This window comes from Talpa occidentalis, unplaced genomic scaffold, assembly GCF_014898055.3.
Source record: "Talpa occidentalis isolate TD23 unplaced genomic scaffold, MPIMG_talOcc4v2.1 talOcc4.9, whole genome shotgun sequence".
Lineage (NCBI taxonomy): Eukaryota > Metazoa > Chordata > Mammalia > Eulipotyphla > Talpidae > Talpa > Talpa occidentalis.
This window is the reverse complement of record NW_023605305.1, coordinates 28,596,759-28,624,094: the sequence shown is the minus strand read 5'-3', so window position 1 is coordinate 28,624,094 and position 27,336 is coordinate 28,596,759. Positions and strand designations below refer to the sequence as shown.

Here is a 27,336-nt window from a genome sequence, read left to right as displayed (position 1 = left end):
TGACATAGATAGAAATCTGCTTCTCTCCATGTAACTAGAAGGTTAAGATAAATTTTTATTTACCTTTAGGGCCCCCCCGGTGGCGCAGCGGTTGAGCGCTGGGTTGCGAAGCTGCCCGCGGCCTCTGCGGCGCCAGTTCGATCCCCGGCTGCTCCCCGGCCACCGGAGGAGGGTCCCACATGGCGTGCAGACCTCTCCTGCCGCCCGCTGCTCCCCTCAGCAGTGTACTTCAGTCCTTCTGCCTGCTCTGCTCCCCGCTCTGGCTCTGGTGAATTCTCTCACCCTCCCGCGCTTCTGACTGTACCCAGTGCTTGTACAAATAAATAAATAAATAAAAAATCTTTATAAAAAAAAAAAAGTTAAAAAAAAATTTTTATTTACCTTTGCTAACTAAGTTCTGTGATTTACATGGGGGTGGAGAGCAGTTACCAAAGAAAGCAAAACATTTAGTTTGAACACAGTGTTGGTTTGGTAGACCTAAATTTGAATATTCCCATGATTTTAGGAATAATGAATTATCTTTAAATTTATCCTTTTGGACTATGAAGTTCTTAAGTATAGGGATTATATTGATCTAGTTCACTGCTATATTTCTAGTTTCTAGGACACAGGAGTAAATATTTAATATATGCATTAAATGATAGACAAAAATATAGAAACAGGTATATTACATTAATTTCAGATTGTATAGTTCATTTTATTCTTTAGCAACTTTATGTAGGAACTTCTTTGTAATCACTTTATTCTTATATTTCTGCAGATAAGAAAGGCAGGATACATGGAGGCTGTGGGCAACCCTCTGTAATAGATGTGAAATGGTCATTATATGTTTGTTGGTGGTAGAGTAATCAGTGAACTATCATTATCCATAAATAGTAGCTTCTACATGTGGCCTGGTCAACTCAGTTCAGTATAGGGCTCCTCCAGGGAAGGGATGCAGACAATAGCAAGACTGTGACTCCCTTTGGTGATTAGGGTGTAACTCACCTGCTTTTCCAAGGAGGTTCTTTGGAGGCCTTGTTGGTCATAGCACTTCAATCCGTGAGGACTGGGTTTGAGACGCTTCATGTTTGAACTTGAAGTTTCCCCAGGAGAGGATCAATTGTTGCTTTGCTGAGTTTCCGTTACACTTTGCTTTTATCTTTATAAAAGATAATTTTGTTGAATATTATGGTTAGGTGTTTCAATGAGTCATTCCCTGTAGATTTGTTCTTTTGAGTGGTGGGAATATCTTTGTATCTTTTATAGCTATAGCACAGTGCTTTGTGTAGCACAAGTTTAAACTGTTAATCCGTGTATGTGGATAAGTAGGACCATTTTAAATTTTGCAAAATTACACTTCCAACTGTAGCTACTTTCATAAGCCACATCAAATCCTTTTCAAACAAGATAGGTATAAATAAATAACCATTTAGAAAAAGGGTATGAATTATAAAAAACTCTCCCCTTATGTAATAATTTCAGAAGTTCAGTATATTTTTTGTAAACAATAAATTATGGTATAATTCACATATCACACAATTCACCCACTTAAAATATGTGATTTGGTAGTTTTTAGTGTATTCATAGCATTGTGCAACTGTCACTACAAGCAACTTTGGAACATTTCATTATCCAAAAAATAAACCTTGCACACATTAATTGCCACTCCCTTTTTCCCTATAAGCCTCAGCCCTGGACGTCCATTAATCTACTCTCTGTCCCTAAAGATTTGCCTATTCTGGACAATGGAATCATATAATAATGTATTTTGTGATTGGTTTCTTTCACTTAGCTTAGTGTTTTCTTGGTTCACCCATGTTATAGAATATTTAATTTTACTGATGAATAATACTCCATTAGATGGACATATCCCACATTTTATTTATTCATTCCTCTTTTGATGAACATTTGTTCTTTCCCCATTTTTTGGATATTATAAATGATACTGCTATGGACATTCATTTATAAGTTTTTATGTGGATGTATGTTTCATTCCTTTGAGTAGATAGCTAGGATTGAATTGCTGGGTTGTGACTCTGTTTAACCTTTTGAAGAACTGTCAGACTGCTTTCCAAGCAGTTACATCATTTTACAGTACTACTAGCAATATATGAGTTTCAGTTTCTCCACATCCTCACCAACACTTGTTATTTTCTGATTATAGTCAACCTAATGCGTAAAATGGTGTTTCATTGTGGTTTTGATTTTCATTTCCCTGATGACTGATGACATTGAGTATCTATCTTTCATGTCTTTATTTGCCATTTGTATAATCTTTGGAGAAATGTCTAATGTCTACTCAGATCTTCTGCCCATTTTCAGTTTGGTCATTTATCTTTTTAAATTTAAGAGGTTTTTGTGTATTTTAGATTTTGTTAAAAAAAGATTTATTTATTTACGTATACAAGAGTTGGGGTCCAGGCCAGAGATGCGGGGGTGAGAGGATTCACCAGAGACAGAGTGGAGAACAGAACAGGCAGACTGACTGAAATACACTGCTGAGGGGAGCAGCGGGTGAGACAGGAGAGGTCTGCTGCACCACATGGGTTGCTCCCTGGCCGGCTGGGGAGTGAACTCCTGCTGCAGAGGCTGCGGATCGCTTCATAGCGCACACGTTGCTTAACTGCTTGAGCCACCAGGGAGGCCCTGTATTATAGAGGCCCTGTATTATAGATTTAAAAAAAAATCAGATATGTGATTTACAAAGACTTTCTACCATGCTGTGAGTTGTCTTTTCACATTCTTGATGGTATCCTTGGAAGCACAAATTTTTTAAAAAAATTGATGAAGTTCAATTTATTTTTGCATACGAGAGCTAGGGTGTATACCAGAGGTGCTGGGGTGTGTGTGAGAGAGAGGATTCATCAGAGACAGAGTGGGGAGCAGAACTGGAGAATTGTCTGAAATACACTGCTGAGGAAAGCAGCGGGCGAGACAGGAGAGGTCTGCTGCGCCATGTGGGTTAGCTCCTCATGCTGCAGTGGCTGCCAGTAGCTTCCTAGTGCTGAGACTTAACCCCTTGCGCCACCAGGGAGGCCCTGAAGTTCAATTTATTTTCTTTCATAGTTCATGCTTTTGGTGTCATATCTTAAGAAACCATTGCCTAATCCAGGGTCATGAAGGTATAATTGTGTTTTCTTCTAGAAGTTTTATAATTTTAGCTCTTTTAAGTCTTTGATCCATTTTGAGTTAATTTTTGCATATGGTGTTAGAACCCTTTCTAACTCTTTCAGAATGTATCTGGTTCTAACCAGATACATTCTTTTACATGTAGATAACCAGTTGGTCCAGCATCATTTATTAAAAAGACTGTTCTTTCACCACTTATTATCTTGATGCCCTGTTGAACATTATTTGACTGGAAATACTTTCTGTTTTAAGAAACATACATTGTTTCCCTTTTCTGTCAGGGTTGTCTCTGATTTTTGTTGTTGTTAATTTTTATTAAATGGAAACAATGTCAAACTTACAGAAAAGTTATAAGTACAGTACAAATACAGTACTTACAGAAAAGTTGCAAGTATAGATTTTTTTGAACCATTGAGAGTAAGTTGTCAGCATGATGCCTATGTTAAAACATGTGCGTTTATTTCTCACAAACAAGAACATTCTCCAATATAGCCACAATATAGTCATCAAGATCAGAAAATTAACATTGATGCATTACTACTATCTCATCCTCAGATCCCATTCAAGTTTTATTTATTGTCTCAGTGATGTCCTGTATAACAAAAGAATCCAATCCAGAAACACACATTGCACTTAATTGTCATGACTCTCTAGTCTTCAGTCTGCAAGAGTTCCTTAGTCTTTCACTTGACATTATTGAAGATCGCACAAGTTATTTGTAGGCTGTCTCTCAGTCTTACTTTGTCTGGTATTTCCTAATGATTGGATTCTATTTGGGAGTATTTGTTATGAGTATCAGAAGTGTTGTTATGCCCTTCTTCATGCATCCTATTGGGGGCCCATGATTTCACCATTATTAGTAGTATTAACCTTGATTACTTGATTAAGATGGCATTTGCTAGGCTTATATTAGTCTTTTTGCTTTTGTGATTAATAAGCACTTTGTGGGAAGGCCCTTTGAGATTATATAAGTTCTCTTTCTCATTAATCTTTCAGTTTTTCATTAAGTTATTTTTATCTGCACAAACACAGGGATTTCTATTTTGTTTAATGACTTATATTTCCATACTATTATTATATTAATGCTCTGATTGTTCCTGATTTGGTAGCGGGAGCCCCTTTAGCTTCATTGTTCGTTTGTCATAGCCCCTCATTCTTGGAGCGCTCACTATTTGGCACAACATCAGTTCCAGGTCAATTTGGTACTTCTCTGGAATCAACCATTTCTCCAAAGAGCCTTCATTTCTTTTAATAGAGAATCACATTAGAACCAAGACTTTGGTCCTAGGTGTGCATATTGTGGTACTGCAGATGCCAGGACCTTTCAGGGCACAGAGATAGGGAATAATTGTATTTCTTATATGTACATTTACATCTGTCTACTTATTGAAATGTTTTAGTTCACATCAATAGCTGCAATTCAGTCCAAACCAGATGGTTCATTCTTTTCACTTATTTTCCATATATATTTTTTATTTTAGAAAACTTTTTGAAAGTTGCTTTTATTTACAACGGTAACTTTTAAAAGGCCATTAAAGTTAACTGAACAATAAACGAGGCAGAACTCCTTTACAAAACCAGGAAAAAACTAAAATGTCACTTTCTTTAGAGAACCTGTAGTTCATTTTTATTGAAAACAAAGAAAAAACAAACTTTTGATCGTACTAGAAGAAACTCAAGTCATAGGTCTGGAATCTAATTTCAAACACATGGAATGAATTGCTGATATAATTGATTTGCTGCTGTATTTGTGTTAACATTAATAATTATAGAGCAGTGCAACTAGTATTTAGATCAATCTTTATAGTTTTACAGTCAGACACAGAATTTCACTTCTCTTTACACTACTGGTTCTCTTTGTGTACCTGGGCTACCTCTTACTCAGTGAAGTGATTTTTATATTGAAGGTCTTAGAAATTTCCTCAGTTTTCCCCTTGATGATAGTGGCAATAATCTTGTATGAAACATCAAGCAAGTCTTTGGTGTCTGAGTATTTTGTAGCCAGAATTAGTTTAAAAGTGTTCCTTGGTAAAGCGGGGTGGTCATCTATTTACTTTTCTTTGTACTCATCCTCAGGATGAGGGTCATCCTTATAGTGGGTGTCCCATTGAGTGAACTTAGTAAAAAAACTTCATTAACATCTGGATCATGATCTCCTTCATCATACATTTCTACATCTTCCAGTATGGTCTTGGGTCATCATCTCTGTCATCATACATTTCCAAATCTTCTAGTATGGTCTTGATAGTCATAGATTGCTTGGGAATCTCCATATCAACCTCAAATATCACTCCCGAATCACCATTCTACAATTTCGGTCTCAAAGAGATGACAGGACAGAGCCTGATGGCAGCAGAATAGCATCAGCAAAAAGAAACTTTTCCATGTTTGTAACTTCCATTTTAGACTATGAGAAACTAGCCCTCAATATCTTTAATAGTAGTTACTTGTTTGACTCATGTCTGTACTTTCTTACAGCTAATTACTGCATTTCCCCTGTCACCTTCCATCTCCTGCCCAAGTTGAAACAGTTTTCACCCTTACTGGTTTTGCCCACTGCATTGGGGTGCTCACATTGAGGACTGTGTCCTTATTGGCTTGGAATCCATTACTCTGTGATATTACTTATACAGCCCTTATTACTTAGGTTCAGCACCCCATGCCTGGCTGTCCCCATGAGAATCCCCTCCTCACCCTACTCAAGCTGCTGCCTCCTCTATGGTCATAGTGTTTCCTTATCTGCTTTGGGTTCTGACACCAACTCTTGGCTATCATACCTATACTGACCTCTTAATGATTTTGGACTAAAATGTTTGTGAGTGGCCTTAACCTTGTCTTTTGAGAGACAATGAAGTTTTCTTAGACATTTTTTCAGAATTAAAAATCAGTATTTTATAAGAAGGAAAAAAGCTTAAATGACTTGAAATTTTTACTTTTCAGGCAGTTGTTGGTAGAGTTCCAAAAAGGGGTCATTTGTGTGATGTTTAACATTTATCATAAAATAACAATTTGACTTATAATTATTTGAATCTTAATATACATTGATTAATGAGCTGTTCCTCACTGAGGAAATTAGAAAACAAATAATTTACATCTATAAAATAATACTAATTTCTTTTCTAGCTCTTCCACCAAAGCCACCTAAGCCAATGACTCCAGCCATTACAAATGGGATGAAGGACAGTTCTGTTTCTCTTCAGGATGCAGAATGGTATTGGGGGGATATTTCAAGGTAACTAGAATGTTACTATAATTGAATATATATTTTAAAATATTTTGAGAATTAGTAGTTAAAATATTTTAATGCCCCACTAATTGTCATTAAGGATTACCATTATAAAAATATATGAGAACATTCTAAAAGTTTCTAAATGCTTTTCTTCCCACAAAGGAAATCTTCAAATTAAGATTTGAAGTGGCTACGACTTTTAATACTATACTGAGGATAAATTTCTGAATAAATGAAATGTAAACATTTAGTATAGTTACATGTGTTTTAGGATAGATTATAGGTACTTAATTTTCCTTACCCTTCTCTAAGATAATGGTTCCACAATTTTTGCATGCACAATAATCAATTGGAGTAGGACCTAGGAATCTATTAAACAACATCCCTTGGCAATTTTGATGCACCCTTCGCATACATCATTTTGAGAAACTGGACTCTATGCCATATAGCTTTTTTGGGTAAAATGTGGTTTTGGAAAAATTTGAATCTAGGGAAGGAGATACACACACATATTTAATTTTAATATTGTGCTTTCTTGTTCCTATAAGACTATCTATTTCTGCCAGCTCAGATTCCAGGTTGATGATATTGATGATATATTCAATATGTTTGTTCTTCCTTTTTTCTTGTCTGTTCTCCTCCATTACCAAATTGGCACTTCCTTTTTTTCTTATCATTTTAACCATCTTTAAATGTATATACAGTTCAATTGCAGAAAGTATATTCCCCCTTGTTACTTAGATAATACTGCTAGCCATCTCTGAACTATTTCATCTTCCCAAAGTGAAGCTGTACTCATTAAATATTCATTAATCCACTAAATCCCCTTTCCTCATATTCTCCCAGTTTCTGGCAACCTCCATTCTACTTTATATTTCTATGCATTTGACAACTCTCATATAAGTAAAATCATAACAGTATTTTCCCTTTTGCGATGGCTTATTTCACTTAGCATAATGTCTTCAGGGTTTATCCATGTTGCAGCATGTGTCAAAATGTCTTTCCTATTTAAGGCTAAATAATACTCCATTATATATATTATATGTATAATATATATAATGGAGTATATATACATATATAATGGAGTATATATACATATATATACACACACACAATTTAAATTTATTTATTCATCTGGACATTTGACTTTGATGAACATTGGATTGTTTTCAGAATTTGGCTATTGTGAATAATGCTGTTATGAACATTGCTATATAAACATTTGTCTGAGTCCCTGCTTCCACTTTTTTTGGGTATGTACCCAGAAGTAGCATTATTAATTTATGATAATTCTGTGTTTAATCTTTTAAGATGATAATATATTAAAATTGATCAGAAAAATATATTTTAGCATTGTGTGATAAGATTATCTATTATATTTAAATACCATCTAATTTATAGTTTAAGATATCTTTAATTCCAACATCTTTTATGTCCTGACATTTCCTTTGAGTGTTGTGTTGTTTTTACTTAAAGTCCTAAGCCAACTCTGCAGAAGGAATTTGTCAGCAGTATAAATTCAAATTAAGAGAACATTGTATTGAAAGGTTATAAACTTAGTAAATTTTTACCTCTCTACTCAGGCATAGTTGCCACTGTTGCTTAAATTTAACCTTCTTTCTAAACAATTGCTAGTTTTTCCTGAAACTATAAACTCACATTTGCCTATGGATGCCCTAAAGTTTAATAGGAGCACTATCCCATATAGATAGTTGAAATCTAGAAGTTTGAAAAGCAAATAGTTTTTCCTTAGAATGCATTATACTTCCTTAGAATGCATTATATTCCTTAAAATGCATATAGTTGAAATCTAGAAATTTGAAAAGCAATTACTTCTTCCTTAGAATGCATTATCAAAACAGAAAAAAACATACCTAGGGTAGAAACTATATGACTTCTGCAGGCTCCCATGATTCTATAACCTTAGATATTACTCATCTCCCAAGTAGCTTTACTCACAATGTGTGAAAAGAACAATGGACACTTCTTTATTTCCATTTTTCTATAATTCTGTTCTTTAGGGAGGAGGTAAATGACAAATTACGGGACATGCCAGATGGTACCTTTTTGGTCAGAGATGCCTCAACAAAAATGCAAGGAGATTATACTTTGACACTACGGTGAGTATTTTTCATCATGGCTAGTGTTCTATTAGCATAATTTTTCAGTATACAAATATTTGTGTTTTATTTAAATCTTTAAAGATATCTTTTCATATCTATTTAATAGATACATAGTTTTGAGTTGTTTGGTTAACTATTTTTTGTGTATTAAATATTTAAATGTCTTGTATAAAATTGACAACAATTTTTATTTTTATGTAGCAATAAGATGAGAAGGCTAAAATCCCCAAGTGTGTTAGGAAGTTAAAGTTATACTGTTGACCTTATGAGTAACGGAGAGGTTATGGATATAACCTATGGTTATTAATATGTGGGAATCTATAATAACTCTACATTATATATATTATATCCATATGTATCTATAACTATATATATCCATCTAATATATTGTTTTTCTCAATGCAGACTTCAGAAAGTAAACTCAACATAACTTAGGTTGATGAGGATTGTAGAAGATAAAGCAATTCTGTTATGCTGTTTATATGGGCATATTAGATTCTCGTAAGTGGTAGATTACTTTTTACATTTTTAGAGATGAGGCATACATGTAGAAAGATTAGGGAAGCTGTTTGAGATTTCCACATTTAAACAATTTAAATAGTCTAATATAATAAAATCTTGTGATTTTAAAGTGGTATTATCTAAAGAAAATAATAATAATGAACAATGACAACTCATTGTGCAGTATCTTATTTATTTCTCACAATAAACTTATGAGGTACAGTTTTTATTATTTCCATTTTCTAAGTGAAAGCAACTGAAACTTAACCCAATTAAGAAACTTGCCTAGAGACACATAGCTAGTAAGTTTCAGAGGATATTTTCCAATCCAGATTTATCTGGCTTTTTGCTGTCTTTCCACATTTATGCTAGAAATTTGGAGTCATTATATCAGTTTCTGTTAAAGATATTAAAAATTAAGGGCCTCCTGGTAGCACAAGGAGTTAAGTCTCAGTACTGTGAAGTTATCAGCAGCCACTGCAGCATGAGTTTGATTCCCAACTACGGAGCTAACCAACAGGGAGCAGCAGACCTTTCCTGTCTCGCCTGCAGCTCTCCTCAGCAGTGTATTTCAGATAATCCTCCTGTTCTGCTCCCCACTCTGTCTCTGGTGAATTCTCTCAACCCCCTGCACCTCTGGTGTATACCCCAGCTCTTGTATACATAAATAAAATAAATCTTTAAAAAATATTAAAAATTAATATCTTTGGACTTATACATTCTACATTGATTCGTTCAATACAGTTTTTTGTCTGTTTCTAGTCATTCAGCCTTCTGTCTCTGCCACTCAACAGAGACTGTTAAAACTAATGACCACTTCTCTCTTACCTTACCCGACCTATTAACATCATTGGTCATAGACACTTTTTCCTAGAAACAACTTATTTTTTTGATTTCTATAAAACCACACTCTTCTTGGGGGCCTCCCTGGTGGTGCAAGGGGTTCAGCACCGCACTATGAAGCAATCCGCAGCCTCTGCAGCACAAGTTTGATCCCCGGCGGGCCAGGAAGAAACCCACATGGTGCCGCAGACCTCTCCTGTATTGCCTGCTGCTCCCCTCAGCAGGGTACTTCAATCAATCTGCCTGTTCTGTTCCCCACTCTGTCTCTGGTAAATCCTCTCATCCCTCCCCCCACATCTCTAGACTGTACCCCAGTTCTTGTATGCATAAATAAATAAATCTTTAAAAAAAAAAACCACACTCTTCTTAATTCTAGGACGTTTCTTTGTTCAATATCTAAATGTTAATTTGTCCAGGGTTCAGATTGGGCCTTCTTCTCTTTTCTGTATTCATTCTTCCAAGATGAGTTTGTCCTATCCTGCGACTTTATTTATTTATTTTTTAAAGATTTATTTATTTTTTCATACAAGAATCGGGATACAGGCCAGATGCGCAGGAGGGTGAGAGAATTCACCAGAGACAGAGTGGGGAACAAAACAGGCAGACTGACAAAATACACTGCTGAGGGGAGCAGTGGGCGAGACAGGAGAGGTCTGCGGTGCCATGTGGGACCCCCGCCAGCCAGCCAGGATCGAACCGGCGCTGAGGACAGCTTCACAGCGCTGCGCTCAACCGCCTGCACCACGAGGGGAGGCCCCTATTCTGCGACTTTAATATCTAAGTGATAACGATTCATAAATCTCTTCTCCAGCTCTGATCTCTAGAACTCCAGGTGCATACAGCCAGTTGCCTGCTTGACTTTGTCACTTGGATAACTAGGGGGCATGCTAATTTTAACAAGGCCAAAGAGGAATTCTTGAATCCTCATCCAACTACCCCTATCCAAACTGTTTATCTTCTAGTCTTTACTTTTTTTTTTGAAATGGAATCACCATCTCTACAGTTACTCAAGCTACACATCCTTTTCCTCTATTTCTCTCACCCCCACATCCCATTCATCACTAAACAAGTCCTACTAACTCTACTCCAAATCTATATTTGAAATCTCTTCACTCATCTCTACCATCCAGATCTAATTCACTACCATTTGATTGCTCTTTTTTTAAAAAAAATTGATTAAACTTTATTTTCTTACATTGTTTATTTTTTGTACAGTTTTTTTTCCTTTTTTTTTAAGATTTATTTATTTATTTATACAAGCATTGGGTACAGTCAGAGGCGCAGGAGGGTGAGAGAATTCACTAGACCAGAGTGGAGAGAACAGGCAGAGTGACGAAGTACACTGCTGAGGGGAGCAGCGGGCGGTAGGAAAGGTCTGCGCGCCATGTGGGACCCTCTCCCGGTGGCCGGGGATCGAACCGGCGTTGCAGAGACCGTGGGCAGCTTCGCAACCCAGCGCTCAACCGCTGCGCCACCAGGGAGGCCCTTTTGTACAGTTTTTGATTTCTCCCCTCAGGTGTCCCCATACTACCACATCACCTTGAACCATCACCATAGTCCCTGTGCTCTTCCCTCCCCTGTTTCGCTTGTTCCTTTGTTGTCACCTTCTATCAGACCTCGCAGTGTCTTCTAACTTCTAATTTTCCCTACCTCTCTTGACCATTTTCTGCACAGCACCCAGATCATTTTAAGATCTGAGTCTGCTTGCTCCTTTATTTAGAACTCTACAGATCTTCCCTACTGCACATAAGGTAAAGAATTTGGATTTTATTTCACTTACTCTATTTGACCTCAAGATGTAGGTCTCAGTCTACTTATTCCCTCATCTGTTTCCGCTCTCCCCATTACAATCAATCCCTCAATTCTTTCTGTATCTCAGACAAGTTATTCCTGCCTTACAGCCATTGTAATAGCTGTTTCATCAGCTGTTCACAATAGCTGTTTATTCTTTCTGATCTTTGCATAATTGGTTCCTTTTTTGTCATTCAGACCGCTGCATGTATGCTTACCTCTTCAGGTGTTCTTTGACCACTCAATCAACAGTAGCCGTTCAGTATTGCCTCAATTTACTTCTCTACATGGAAACTAACTATTTAGTATTTTCTCCTCTACCACCTTGTCTATCTCAAACCATTAGAATAAATTCTCGGAGATTAGAGACTTGTAAACAATCATTGCTATATCGCAGTGTCTAGATTAGATGCACACTTTGGAGATATTGCTGATTTGGTTACAGACTACAGCAATTAAGTGAATATTGAAATAAAATGAGTCACACAAATTTTTTGGTTTCCCAGTGCACATAAAGTTTATAGTTAAACTATATGGCAGTCTATTAAATGTGCAATAGCATTATGGCTAAAAAATGTACATACCTTAATTAAAGAAATACTTTATTGTTAAAAAATGTTAATCATTACCTGAGCCTTCAGTAAGTTGTAGTCTTTACTGGTGGAGGATATTGTCTTGATGTTGATGGCTGTTGACTAATGAGGTTGGTAGTTGTTGAAGGTTGGGGAGGTGCCTGCAATTTTTTAAAGTAAGGCAACAATGAAGTTTGCCACATAGATTGACTTGTCTTTTCACAAAAGGTTTCTCTGTAGGATGTGATGCTGTTTGATAGCATTCTACCCTCACTAGAACTCCTTTTAAAATGGGAGTCAATCCTTAAACCGCAAGGCTACTTTATCAACAAAGTTATGTAATAATCCAAATCCTTAGTTAATTTACTTGAAGTTGCCATGTTTTTTAGGAACAAAGGCCAGCAGGGGTTCTACTCACTGACTCCTACTCTAGGATCACTGTGATCTGTAGCTGGCAGGGATCTTTAATAGTCCATGGTTCAGCTGGATTTCTCCAGATGTGAGAATTTCCTGATAGCATTTTTCAGATGGTTTTCCATTTGATCTTTCAGTTGTAGGAAGCTAGTATCTTCCTTTTGATGCTATACTATACCTTCCTATAGTATTATTGTGCAACTATAGAGTTCAGAGGATTATCTTTGTCCTGGAATTTGTACTAGAACCAGGGGCATGTACGTGAATAAGACTTGGTTTTAGGGCCTCCCCGGTGGCGCAGCGGTTGAGCGCTGGGTTGCGAAGCTGCCTGCAGCCTCTGCAGCGCCGGTTCGATCCCCGGCTGCTCCCCGGCCACCGGAGGAGGGTCCCACATGGCGCGCAGATCTCTCCTGCCACCCACTGCTCCCCTCGGCAGCGTATTCTTCGGTCCTTCTGCCTGCTCTGCTCCCCGCTCTGGCTCTGGTGAATTCTCTCATCCTCCCGCGCTTCTGACTGTACCCAGTGCTTGTATAAATAAATAAATAAATCTTTAAAAAAAAAAAAAAAAAGACTTGGTTTTACCCTTAAGAGTTCACAATTCAAATGTGTAATGATGGATAGTTGAGACACATATGTATTATACCTCATGCAGTATGCTAAGTGTTATATTAGAGTTCTTCCTTTTCTTCCTTTCTTCCAATCCCTGGTAATCACTGTTCTACTTTCTGTCTCTGTGAAAGACTATTTGACTATTCTGGGTGCCTCATGTAAGTAGAATCATACAATATTTATCTTTTTGTGTCTGGCTGATTTCATGTGGAATATTGTTTCTGGGGTTCATCTATACTATAGCATATGTCAGAATTTCTTTTTAAAGCTGATTAATATTCTATTGTAAGTATGTACTACATTTGTTATGTAACACTTCCTGGGCATTGATAAGAATGTTTTAAAGTTTTCATGTATCTAGTACAAGGTCTGACATGACAGAGATATTCAGTAAGTATCTGAAAGAAGGAAGGAATAAATAGATGAAAAATAATGAGAAAGTTTCTCAGAGGAAATGACAATCAAGCTGCACCTTCATAGATTTTGCCATGCAGAAAAGTGATAGCCTTAATTCAATTTAAGAAATTCACAGTGCTCAGTACTAGTGACTGCAAAACCTAAGTATGAGTTAAAACTTTTGTCTTAAGGAACACATAGTCTAGTAAGGGCAAGGGGTATATAAGAAAAGTGCTTTGACTTAAACTGAAATGACACAAGAAGTTCAAACTGTGCTTTGGGGGCTCAAAGGAGGAAAATGGATAGCTTATTGAGATGATATAGAAAGCTGTCTATATCAAGGAAGAAATAGCATTGCAATTTATGTTGAAGAAGGGAATAGGTTTGGATATATAAAAAGTGGGAGAGGAGGGTGCAGGATTTGGTAACAAGAGGAACAAAGATATGGAGGCCAAAAACTGTAGAAACGTTCTGAAATGCAGCCCCATTTGGTTAAAGGTAAAGTCTGCAAAAAAGAAAAAGGTAGGGGATAGAAGGTTGAAAGAGGGTCATGTTGAAAAGGACCTTGAATTTTGAAATTTGGAGTTTGTATTTAATAGTATAGGTTGTTAGGGGAAACCATTGCATTTTTTTCAGCAGGGAAGTTATATGATTAGATTATTTGAACACAAAGAATAAATATGGATAGACACTAGTAAAGCATTAGAAGGCTATATGAATTGAGAGTTAATGATAATCTAGAATAGGATTTAATTATCATTTAATATTTCTTGAGTTCCTACAATGTTTTCAGAACTGTACTAGGAAAAGGAAATGATAAACATGTCATGAGTGAAGGCAGGGAGACAAAATAAACATCTGAAAAAGAAATGAGATCAGTGTTATGAAGTACTGTCTAGGGAATACATAAGGTTTTATGATAGGGAATGTGAAGAAAGAAAATGTAAGGTAGTTGAGGAGGGTCTCCTTGAGGATGTGATGTCTGAAAACAGAAAGATTAAAAAGAGCTAACCAGAAAAGTGTTCCAGGGAGAGGGAACAGAAGATGCAAGGACACTGATTTTGGAGCCTCAGGTAGACAGAGGGGGCAGGGATTGAATTTGCTAAGTCATTGGCAACCCTCAAATGAAAGGAATGATTATAAAATCAGACTTTAGAGAGTAGGGGGGTGAAGAAGTAGGTCAATTCAATAATGATTAAAAAAATCAGTAATTAGGGGGCCTCTCTAATGGTGCAAGGGGTTAAGACGCAACCTATGAAGCTATCACCAGCCACTGCAGCATGAGTTTGATCCCTGGCTGGGAGCAACCCACATGGTGCAGCAGACCTCTCCTGACTCACACACTGCTCCCCTTAGCAGTGTATTTCAGTCAGTCTGCCTGTTCTGTTCCCCACTCTGTCCCTGGTGAATCCTCTCACTCCCCCCACACACACCCCTCTGGCCTGTACCCCAGTACTTGTATGCATAAATAAATAAATCTTTAAAAAAAAAAATCAGTAAATAGGGCCTCCCTGGTGGCTCAAGGGGTTAAGTTGCAGCACTTTTTTTTTTAAGATTTATTTATTTATGTATACAAGAACTGGGGTACAGGCCAGAGGTGTGAGGGATGAGAGGATTCACCAGAGACAGAATGGGGAAAAGAACAGGAGACTGACTGAAATATATTGCCGAGAGGAGCAGCGGGCAAGTCAGGAGAGGTCTGCTGCGCCATGTGGGTTGCTCCCTGGTCGGGGATCGAATTCATGCTGCAGTGGCTGCGGATAGCTTCATAGGTTGCATCTTAACCCCTTGTATCACCAGGGAGGCCCAAGTCGCAGCACTTTGAAGCTGTTTGCAGCCACAGCAGCATGAGCTGACCCACATGGCGTAGTAGACGTCTCCTGTCTCACCTGCTGCTCCCTTCAGAAGTGTATCTCAGTCAGTTTGTCTGTTCTGTTCCCCACTCTGTCTCTGGTGAATCCTCTCACCCCTGCACCTCTGGCCTGTACCCCAGTTCTTGTATGCATAAATAAATAATTCTTTAAAAAATCAGTAAATAGTATTCATTGAAGAAAATCTGGATAGTTAACAAATCTTTAGGAATATGCTATATGCTAGGCATTGGGACAGGTGCTAGGATATCAAAAGGAATAGCATGATTCTTCTGTTCAGAAAGATTATAGTAAGAGAGAGAGAGACTATAATTAAAAATTAACTGTTCTTCAGTTCCATCATGTCTTCATTTTCCTTTTTCTCTGCTTTAGAGTCCTTGATCCATTATTAAATTACCCCTGTGAATATATATACTCAACAAACTTGCTCCTTTCTCTTGAGTAGCCACCTAAGTATATCCCAACACTTATTAAATTGAACTTTTCATCTATTGTCTATACTTGCGCTGTTAAATGTGAAGAAAAATATACCACACATACCAGTCATACTTTAAATTTCTGACTATTAATCATAAGTGGGCCTTTTAGTACTGCCCAGCTTAACTGCATTTCCACAAACCATTGCCCTTCCACTTTCTTAGATGACAATTTCATGTTTTTTTTCTCTCACATCAACAACTCTTCTTCCCCCCTTTAACTTAAAGCAACTTAAAGATTTATTTATGTATTTATTTATTTATTCAAGCACTGGGCACAGTCAGAAGCGCGGGAGGGTGAGAGAATTCACCAGAGCCAGAGAGGGGAGCAGAGCAGGCAGAAGGACTGAAGTACACTGCTGAGGGGAGCAGCGGGTGGCAGGAGAGGTCTGCGCGCCATGCGGGACCCTCCTCCAGTGGCCGGGGAGCAGCCGGGGATCGAACCGGCGCTGCAGAGGCTGCGGGCAGCTTCGCAACCCAGCGCTCAACCGCTGTGCCACCGGGAAGGCCCTTAAAGCAACTTTAAAAAGTTGCTTCCTGAGTGCATGCAAACAGTGAGATGATATCTAACTCCCTTTTGTTCCAAATGTCATGGTTATCCACATATTTATCTGAATGTAAATACTCGCCTCTTTCCTATTCCAGTGAATGATTATTCATTTTCTTGTCCAGGTTCTACCTCTCTGCTTGTGTCCTGGATCCCAACCCATCCTTCTAATCTACTCAGGGATATCATCCTAGGCACTATCTATCCTTTCTTTTCTTTCTTTATTTTTGCATAGAAGAACTGGCATGTAGTCTTGAGGTGCAGGGGATGAGAAGATCTGCCAGAAACAGAGTGGGGAGCAGAACAGGTGGATCTATGGAAATATACTGGTGAGGGGAACAGCGGGCAATATAGGAGAGATCCACTGCCCCATATTTGGGTTAGCTCCCTGGTCAGGGATTGTCCTTTCTTTTAACAGTTTTTGTTTCTCTACTGAGATCCAGGCCTATGTCTCTTTCTAGTTACTTCTCTATTTCTCTGCTCCCATTTGCAGCATTATTTCCCTAGACAGTTGTCTATAGGCATTTCTTCTTCCTCTTTTTTTTTTTTTAATTCTCTTTAATCCATTCCAGTTAGCCTCCCATCCTTACCATTCCACTGAAACCATTTAGTCAGGATCTCATAGTGATCTCTTCTTTGCCAGTTCCCAAGATCTTGAATCCATTGATTACTTCCATTTTTGTTGAAATGCTTGTGTAAAAATAGTTTTTTAGGGTACCATGCTCTTAGTTCTCTTACTTCATTAATTGTTCTTTCTTGGTTTCCTTTGTTGATTCTTATCCCCTGACCAGTAAACATTGGTATGTCCCAGAATTTAGACCTTGGATCTCACCTCTTATTCAGCTATACTTATCTTTAAATAACATCTGTAGACTGACAACTCCTGATTTTAGATTTCTTGCCCAGACCTTTCTCCTGAACTTTAGACTCTTCAAGTAGGTTGATAGGTCATCATCTTCACTTGGATATTTGCTAGGCATCTCAACATGTCTAAAATCAAAATGATTTTCCCCTTTAAATTTATTCTTTTATAGACCCTTCTTCATTTCATCAAGTGAATAAGTGAGAATTCTGTTCTTTTAATTGCTTAAGATAAAAACCTTCAAATCATCTTTATCTTGTCTTTTTCTCTCATACCCATATGCGAGCCATCAGCACATCCTGCCAGCTCTTCAAAACATATTCAGAATCCCCTGATCTCTTATTATCTCCACTGCTACGCCTCTTTTCCAAGATGCCGTAACCTCTTGCCTGGATTATTTAATTAATCTTCCATCTGATCTTTCTACTTTTACTCCACTTTGCATGGTCTCTTCTCAGTCCAGAAGCTATAATGAACTTTTAAACCACAAGATAGATATCATTCTGCTCAAAACCCTCTTGTTTCCCCACCTTATGCAGTAAAAACCAAAGCCCTTACCAGTGGCCAACAGGATGTTATATGAGCTAAGTTCCTTTTGTATTTCTTAGTTTGCTTTTTACTACTCCCTTTTGCTCTTTTTTTTTTTTTTTTTAAAAAGAATTCTTTTTTTTTTTTTTTTAAGAGGCATGTTTTTATTTATTTATATTTGTTTGTTTGTTTGTTCGTTTACACATGCACTGGGTATAGTCAGAAGCGTGGGAGAGTGAGAGAATTCACCAGAGTCAGAGCGGGGAGCAGAGCAGGCAGAAGGACCGAAGTACACTGCTGAGGGGAGCAGCGGGCGGCAGGAGAGGTCTGCGCGCCATGTGGGACCCTCCTCCTGTGGCCGGGGAGCAGCCAGGGATCGAACCGGCGTCGCAGAGGCTGCGGGCAGCTTCGCAACCCAGCGCTCAACCGCTGCGCCACCAGGGAGGCCCTCCCTTTTGCTCTTTCAGCCCTAGCATCGCTGATGTCCTTGCTGTTCCTCGAACATATTAAATGTGCTTCTGCCTCAGGGACTCTGCATTTGCTGTTTTCTCTGCTTGAAAAACTTTCCCCCACATATTTGCTATGTCAGCTCTCTCACTTAGTTTAGTACTCTGCTTAAGTCCATTCCATATACTTAAGTTCTTCATCCATCTACATACTGACCTTCTAAGCGTTATTTAAATCCATCCATAGATTCAGACCTATTGTGTTTGACCTTCCACACCTTTTTCATGAGTGACAGCATGGTATAAAGAGGTAGCAAGGTGTATTTTTCATGCTAAGTCTTCATGCTGCTGTAAAAAGAGTTGAGTGGGAATGATGCAATATTTTGTTATGATATGAATCAATCTGCTGGTTTTAGATTATACTTTAAGGGACTTAAAAAATGTTGCCATTTTAAGCTTTGGTTATAAATTATTATTTTTTTTTTTTAAAGATTTATTTTTTTTATTTATACAAGCACTAGGTACAGTCAGAAGTGTGGGAGGGTGAGAGAATTCACCAGAGCCAGAGAGGGGAGCAGAGCAGGCAGAAGGACCAAAGTACACTGCTGAGGGGAGCAGCGTGCGGCAGGAGAGGTCTGCGCGCCATATGGGACCCTCTTCCGGTGGCCGGGGAGCAGCCGGGGATCGAACCGGCGCTGCAGAGGCTGCGGGCAGCTTCGCAACCCAGCGCTCAACCGCTGCGCCACCGGGGAGGCCCTGGTTATAAATTATTTTTAAAGGAACCTCTCTATATGACTCAATAATCAAAAATATTCTAAACTATTCAAACATAAGATTATATCCATCTAATATAAATGGCTATACTTTATAAAACAGTTGACTCACTTACATATTGTGATGGCATAAAGAAAGTTGCTTCCAAGAATTACAAGCAAATATAAAAGACAAAATATTGTCAAGTGCTACATTACTCAGTTATAAATCATTCAAGGAATTAATTATATATTAACAATAAAACCTTGAGTGTCTAGGTGATTTGTTTAGAGACAAATGTTTCTCATCCCCCTTCGTAGAGAGATGGCTTCTGCTTCCTTTCGAACACACATGTGATGACTTACCTACACTATGTTCCCAGAGAGGTTGCCTTTATTCTTCCTGAAAAAAAAATTGGTAAAATTCAAATTAGGAAATCTATTCAGAAAACAAAAGACACAGTTTACTTCTATAAGTTATTTTTCTTAAGTGATTACTTTTGCTAAATTTGTTGGTACTGTAGGTCAGCTGGCAAGACCTTCAGAAACCAAGATATTTATTTTATAGACAAAAGAAATAGTTTTAAATTATATATATATATATATATATGTTTACACACACAATTATATAGGCCTTCTCACCCCTTCTATCCTCATTAACTTGGTAAAACTTGCTTATTAATATGATACCAGGCTTTCAGATCTCAGTATGAAAACAATACTTCAGTAGAGTTTGGGGGGAAATCTATAGTTGTTGTCTTGTTGTTCACAGGAAAGGAGGCAATAATAAGTTAATAAAGATCTATCATCGAGATGGTAAATATGGCTTTTCTGATCCTCTGACATTTAATTCTGTGGTGGAGCTCATTAACCACTATCATCATGAATCACTTGCTCAGTACAATCCCAAACTTGATGTGAAGTTGATGTACCCTGTATCCAGATACCAACAGGTATGATTAGCTCTTTAGCAAGTCATTGTTTAACGACATCATTTGATTCTAATTTACCAAGCTTATCAGTTAAAAAATAAATGTTTAACATGTTTTTGGACTTTGGGCTAACTGTTCCTTAACAGCTCATTGCATGTATTTATTAAGCTTATATGAAAATATTTCTGTTTATATTTCCTATTTATACTTCATTTCTTAATTTATAAAGTAACTATTTTGATGTTATCTAAAGATTGATCTTAGTGTTAATAAAAAGATTTAGTACTTTTGTATGCTTAATACAGTGGCTCAAAGCTACAGTAGAAAGACAATTTCAAAATAAATACATGTGGAAAAATTCATGAGTCAAATTGTTAATTTTCTTTATTTTTGTTTTTTATTAAAGGATCAGTTGGTAAAAGAAGATAACATTGATGCAGTAGGCAAAAAATTGCAAGAGTACCACTGTCAGTATCAGGAAAAGAGCAAAGAGTATGATAGGCTATATGAAGAATATACCAGAACATCCCAGGTTAGTATATTTTTGTTGGGTAGGCCAGTAAGTATGCAATTTTATAGTTATACTGGATTTTATATAATTTGTCTATCAATCTTTAGCTATCTTAATGTTTCAAAGATTTTTATTAATTTATTTTGCATAGAAGAACTGGGGTGCAGGCCAGAAGTGTGGGGGTGAGAGGGTTCAGCAGAGACAGAGTAGGGAGAGAACGGACAGATCCACTTTAATACACTGCTGAGGAGAGCAGATGGCAAGCCAGGAAAGGTCTGCTGTGCCATATGTAGGTTAGTTCCCTGGCTGGGGATCAAACTCAGACTATAGCAGTGATAGCACTGAGACTTAACCCCCTACGCCACCAGGGAGGCCCTATCTTAATGTTTTAAACAGCCTTTTTGAGACTTGGGTCACATAAATCTCTTTCTCATTCATAAATCACTTTTACTGGTTACGGATATACTTAAGTATTTGAATTAGTGACCAAGAAAATACATGTTGGGGCCTCCCTAATGGCCTAGGGGTTAAATCTCAGTGCTATCACCATTGATCCCGCCGGGGGGTGCAATGGACCTTTGCTGTCTTGCCTGCTGCACCCCTTAGCAGTGTGTTTCAGTAAATCCACCTGTGCTGCTCCCCACTCTGTCTCTGGTGAATCCTGCCCCCCAGCCTCTGGCTTACACCCCAGTTCCTCCACATGAAAAATAAATATTCAAAAAAAAGGAAAATATATGTAACTGGATATCTCCTGTACTTCTTTTGAAACATAGATTATACATTAAACACCTTATTAGTTGCGTTAGTGTATGTTGATTAATCCACACTACAGTAACATTAGTTCATTCTATTAAATTCAAAGTGAATTCTCAGTGTAAAAGTAACCTGAGTCCTTTCTAGTAGATAATAATTTTGTCTAATGTTTTTTTTGTATTTCATGGGTTTTTATAATCTTTCTCTTGCTTTCTTTCAAATTAATTTATTCATCTTATAGCTTCTTAAGATGGAAATTTTGTTCATTAGTTTTAAAACATTTCTAATATAACCATTGAAAAACATAAATTTCCCTCTTATTTTAAATTTTAAAAATTTTTTTAAAGATTTATTTTTATTTTTATACAAGAACCAGGGTATAGGACAGATGCGTGGGAGGGTGAGAGGATTCACCAGAGACAGAGTGGGGAACAGAGCAGGCAGACTGACGAAATGCACTGCTGAGGGGGGCAGTGGGCAAGACAGGAGAGGTCTGCTTCGCCATGTGGGATTCTCGCCGGCTGGCTGGGATCGAACCCGCGCTGCAGAGGCTGCAGACAGCTTCACAGTGTGGCGCTTAACTGCCTGCGCCACCAGGGAGGCCCAAATTTCCTTCTAAGTAACACTAAAAATACATCTTACAAGTCTTGTTATACTGTATTTTTATTATTTGGCTTTAATTATCTTCTTGTTTCCCTTGTGATTTATTCTTTGGCACATGCATTGTTTAATTTCTAAATATTTGGGACTTTCACAGATATTATATTATTTATTTGTGGTTTACTTTTGTTGTAGTAGGTGAACATATTCTTTAAGATTATATATTCTTTTGAAATTTATTGACTGATGACATAGCACTTGCCTTATCTTGGTAAACTTTCCATGTGCACTAGCAAAGGCTGGTAGAGTTGTTGATGTAGTGCTATATAAAAATAAAAATAAATATAGTCTTCCAACTGTTCTTTCTACTTTTACCTCTCCCACTTTGAATGGTCTCATCTCAGTCCAACAGCTATAATGAACTTTTTAAAACACAAGATAGATATAATTCTACTCAAAACCCTCTTGTGTCTCACCATCTTATGCAGTAAAAACTAAAGCCCTAACAGTAGCCTATAGGATGTTATATGATCTAAGCTCCTTTTATAGTTCTTAGTTTGCTTCCTACTGCTCCCTCTTTTGCTCATTCAGCACCAGCATTGCTGACCTCACAACCCAGCCATAACCGCACTTAACAATTCTAGCAAAGCCCATCTCAGATATGGGAGATCGTCAGATATGGAGACTGTTTCTTCCATGGTTCTCGACTAACCTTATATATGCCCCCGTACTGAGCAACTTCTTCCCCACGCAGAGACACCTTCTCATCTCTTTCCAGGTCCTCATTCTTACCTCGATTTGTAACATCATGAACTGTCATCTGCAGCACCATTGATGCTGTCCAGTGGAAGTCCTTCCTCTGCACCCAGTCCAGACATTGTTGCCATCTTGACTGTGTCCTCTAACCATAGCTAAATATTTAGATATTGGCATTCCAATAAATTTATAATCCTATCTGATATACATGATGTAACCTCAACTATATGGAATATCACAAAGTTCTAGCCTCCGTTATCTGCTAATCCTTTTATGTTCTCACCCTTTTGAGCAATTAATGATTGCTGAACATCTCCCATTTTCTTCCCCTGCCCCAGTCTTTATGACCTAGTTCATACGTTGCCTCCTCTGTAAAGCAGTAAGTAATTTGGTCCCCTTGATTGCCTCACCATGATATGAAAACAAACCTTATCATAGTTTAGAATCTATTTCACATGTGTATATTGAATCCTGAAGGGCAGTCTCCCTATTTTATGAGTCTCTTTATCACCACATGGTACTTTTCAGATAGTGGATTCTCAATAATCATTTGTTGAAATTAATCGGTACTGGGTAGTTGAGGAATTATATACTATCAGGACTAAAACTTTTTAAGTGGTAAACATTCAGGATAGTAATCTTTCTAGAACTTTATATGTATATCTTGGCTTTCTAAAGTAAAATGAATAACATTTAACCTCTGAAGATTTTAGGGAAACTGTGATTCAAATACTACTCTCTTACTAATAGTCTCATATCTCATCAAAATATATGGGACTGTTTATCCTGGTGCTGAATGGCTTACCCTGCTGGATTTACCCTGCTGGAGTTTTTGGTTTTTCATCTTAGTGGTCTTTGTGTATCTGATTTTAGCAGGTACTCTTCCTCTTCTGCTGTCTGCTTCTGATCAGATTAATCTACTGATGAATCTGTTTGGAAAACTGCATCCTTTAGAAATGAAAGTAAGAATAAATAGACTTTACAGGGTTGTTCTAGAAATAAGTTTTGCACATTGGTGCATGGACTCTTCTGCTACATCTGCTCCCTCAGCACTTTTTGGGAACAGCACTTCAGTAGGTATAAAGGCAGAGTTTATCTTTGTTTTCAAGGCTTTCAGGGTAAATTCCTTAGCAAACTAAGTGGTCTTCCAGTGGTTCTCAGCTATATTTCAGATAATAGGTATTTTTCTCTTCTTTTGGGTTCAAATATATTCTGTATTAAGTAATAGAGGTAGGAATTCAGTAAAGATTTTAGCCTTTTAATTCAGTCTGAAATGGAATTGTAACTACAATTATGGTTTGTTTTAAGATCAAGGTTACAAAAATAGATAATAAGATTTGTCTTTCTTTTTCCTCTCCTATAGGAAATACAGATGAAGAGAACTGCAATTGAAGCTTTTAATGAAACAATTAAAATATTTGAAGAGCAGTGTCACACACAGGAACAACATAGCAAAGAATATATTGAGCGATTTCGCAGAGAGGGGAATGAAAAAGAAATTGAACGGTAAATCTACCTAATAACTCCAGGTGCACCAGTGAAACAAGACTTCTTTCCTTCCCTTATGATCTCTGTTTTGTCTGCTTTTATCTCCTCAAACTTCATAGTCATGCCATATGGAACCACTTAACTGTTTCTGCAAACGGCACCAAACTGAACCTCCTCTCTTCTGCATTCCCCCCACCCCATCCTCCTAAATTGTTAACTCCTGCTCATCACTTAGGACTCAGCTTAGACATGACTTTTCCAAGAAAATCACTCCTGATTCTCTAAAGTGGTTTGGGGTTTTTTGGTCTATACCTCTACAGCATCTTGTCCTGATCCCTACTGTAACATTTACCGAATGTCATACCCACTAAAACTATGAGTTTGTTGAGAGTAAAGACTGTGGCTTATTTTCCCTGCTAGTTCCAGCACCTATTATGGTGCCTGATAACACATAATGGATGCTCACTGAATATTTGTTGAACTGAAAATCAACTTTGATAGAATAAATTGAGTAGAATAAGACCATGGACAGGAAGAATCACCCTGACTGTTGCAGGTCACTGCAGTCTTTGTGGTTATCAGGCAAAAAGATGATGAGGCCCTGAACCAGAGCAATGACAGGACAGGAAGAGGAGTTTATAGGAAACTGAGGACTTAATGCCTAACCACATGATAGTCATGGGAGAAGTCAGCATTTACTCCTAGATTTCTGATATGAGTGATTAAAGGATGAATTATTTACCAAAATAGGAAGTATATGATGAGCGTTCAACATTGGAGCCAATGATTTGAGGTTCCTGTGAAAATCCAAAAGGAGTTGTCCAGGAGACAGGCAGCTGGTTATTTGGATTTGGAATTCAAGGTACAGAAAGGATTTGGGAAGATTAAGTGTATAGTTGAGGGTAGATGCTAAGAATAAGTTTACTCAGAGAAAGTGATCAGTACGAAAAGTCTTGAATCTGGCAACTCAAAGGAATTGGAAGCCTGGATCAAAGCAAATTTAGGGAGTTTTAGAAGACTGAGTCAGGTAACTGTTTTGAGGAGTGAAAAAGTGGATAATAAAGAAAAATTAATCATGCCAGGGAAAAGCAAAATTATTTCTCATATCAGCTCTAAGTTATGTGCGTAAGTATAGGGTTAAGTGCTGTGAGACAATGTAGTCTAGTGGTTAAAACCTTAGGCTTGAATTCCATATTTACCACTTACTAGCTGTGTGATTTTGGGAGTTTCTTAAATTATCGGTAATATCTTGTTGAAGTGCTGAGAGAATTAAGGGATTTACCTATTCATATGTGTGTACACTCATACACTTGGTACATGGCATCAACAAATGGCAGTTAGTCTTCAGATGTCTCAATAGATGGCAATTATTATTATTATTTAAATATCTATTTATTTATGCATACAAGAACTGGGGTACAGGCCAGAAGTGTGGGGGGTGGTGAGAGGATTCACCAGAGACAGAGTGGGGAACGGAACAGGCAGACTGACTGAAATATACTGCTGAGGGGAGCAGCGGGCGAGTCAGGAGAAGTCTGCTGTTCCATGTGGGTAGCTCTGGGGCTGGGGATCGAACTCGTGTTGCAGCGGTTGCAGACAGTTTCACAGGTTGCATCTTAACCCCTTGTGCCACCAGGGAGGTCCAGATGGCAATTATTAGTTTATTTTTATTTTTTAAAGAATTATTTATTTATTTATACAAGCACTGGGTACAGTCAGAAGCGTGGGAGGGTGAGAGAATTCACCAGAGCCAGAGCGGGGAGTAGAGCAGGCAGAAGGACCGAAGCACACTGCTGAGGGGAGCAGTGGGTGGCAGGAGAGGTCTGCACGCCATGTGGAACCCTCCTCTGGTGGCCGGGGAACAGCCAGGGATCGAACCGGCACTGCAGAGGCTGCAGGCAGCTTCGCAACCCAGCGCTCAACTGCTGCGCCACAGGGGAGGCCCAGATGGCAATTATTATTAATGAATAGGAAAAAACTTATAGTTTAGTTGCAAAGGTAGATAAAGTAGCATATGATAATAGTAACATAAAATCATTGTTATTGAGAGACAAATGAATAATGTGGATAGTTGTTACCTAAAAGGTTTTAGGGTAAAACTGAAAGGCTTGTAGCTATCACCTACCAAATGTTTATGAGGATGCCAGGCACTGTTCTAGTCCTTTTACCTGTATTACCATATTTAATTATAATAACTGAGATACTACTGTAGGTACCTATTTTAACAGATTAGGAAATGAAGGCACAGAGAACTTAAAACTTAACTACCCACACAGTAAGTGGCAGGACAGAGATTTAGACTTGAGACAGGTTGACTACAAATCTATAGCTTTTAACTGCTATATTGTACTACCTGTTAAATATTATACAAACAGCTTTATTTGTTCATTCATGGCCCTGGAATTGCATATTCATAGTTTAGCAATCACAGTGGAGAGAATTTGTTTACAAGAGTTCTAGAAAAAGTTCTAGAATTTACTCTCACTAGATCAGTTCAGGTATTATTATTATTGTTTCATTTCTGATCCAGTCACTGTGACCTGAGGGTAGGGATGGGATGGAATAGAATATTTTCATTGTGATTGTGTGGATGTCAACCCAAGAATCTGAGATGGGGGCAGGGAACCCTTACCAACAGCAAACATCAGGGGTGCTATTACCAGAGAATGGGAATGGATACCGGGCCAGGCAAAACCAACAGATGTTCACCACACTTAAGATACTTGGAATATACTCACACTATAGAATGCTTCTGCTTAGTTCCTATTTTAGCTTAAATATGTCAAATATTTTCACAGAATTATGATGAATTATGACAAATTGAAGTCACGTCTGGGTGAGATTCATGATAGCAAAATGCGCCTAGAGCAGGATTTGAAGAAACAAGCTTTGGATAACCGGGAAATAGATAAAAAAATGAATAGTATCAAACCTGACCTGATCCAGCTGCGCAAAATCCGAGATCAGCATCTTGTGTAAGTAGTCTGGGTCTGTGTGGGAGGGAAACACCAGTACCAGATCACTAACAGTATTGAAGACATTAGAGGTAGAGGAAGAGATTTCAATTTAAGAACTTAAAAAGGCAATCCTGTTTGTTAGTAGTAGAGAGTACCAGAGTTTACCAAAAGTCAGTGGGTATGGCTAACCAGATGAGGGACTCAAATCTATTCAGATGCTTTGGAAATCTCAGAAAGTGGCTGTGGTATGAGCAAAGTGATATAGCTT

At 37.9% G+C, this 27,336-nt stretch overlaps 1 protein-coding gene and 1 long non-coding RNA gene across 5 annotated transcripts in view; one reads left to right on the top strand and one right to left on the bottom strand.

The window, feature by feature from the left end:
• PIK3R3 (phosphoinositide-3-kinase regulatory subunit 3) overlaps positions 1-27,336 on the top strand; it is a 60,991-nt gene that overhangs the window by 22,901 nt on the left and 10,754 nt on the right. The window contains exons 2-7 of one of the 2 annotated variants that reach the window (XM_037501078.2): positions 6,235-6,343; positions 8,362-8,460; positions 19,844-20,024; positions 20,410-20,535; positions 23,987-24,129; positions 26,910-27,086. In XM_037501078.2, the coding sequence (XP_037356975.2) occupies positions 6,235-6,343; positions 8,362-8,460; positions 19,844-20,024; positions 20,410-20,535; positions 23,987-24,129; positions 26,910-27,086 (835 nt within the window). Of the gene's footprint in view, positions 1-6,234; positions 6,344-8,361; positions 8,461-8,868; positions 8,965-19,843; positions 20,025-20,409; positions 20,536-23,986; positions 24,130-26,909; positions 27,087-27,336 lie in introns of those variants that run through there. The other variant, XM_054691284.1, reaches the window with a different exon arrangement.
• On the bottom strand, positions 970-27,098 carry LOC119237096 (uncharacterized). 3 transcript variants are annotated; one of them, XR_008550257.1, is made up of 6 exons: positions 27,049-27,098; positions 23,429-23,571; positions 19,438-19,474; positions 18,537-18,667; positions 12,228-12,331; positions 970-1,141 (listed from the first exon to the last, which is right to left on the bottom strand). It is a non-coding gene; the product is annotated as an uncharacterized LOC119237096 (long non-coding RNA). The 3 variants fall into 3 exon arrangements; XR_005123190.1 differs by lacking the exon at positions 18,537-18,667; XR_008550258.1 differs by lacking the exon at positions 23,429-23,571.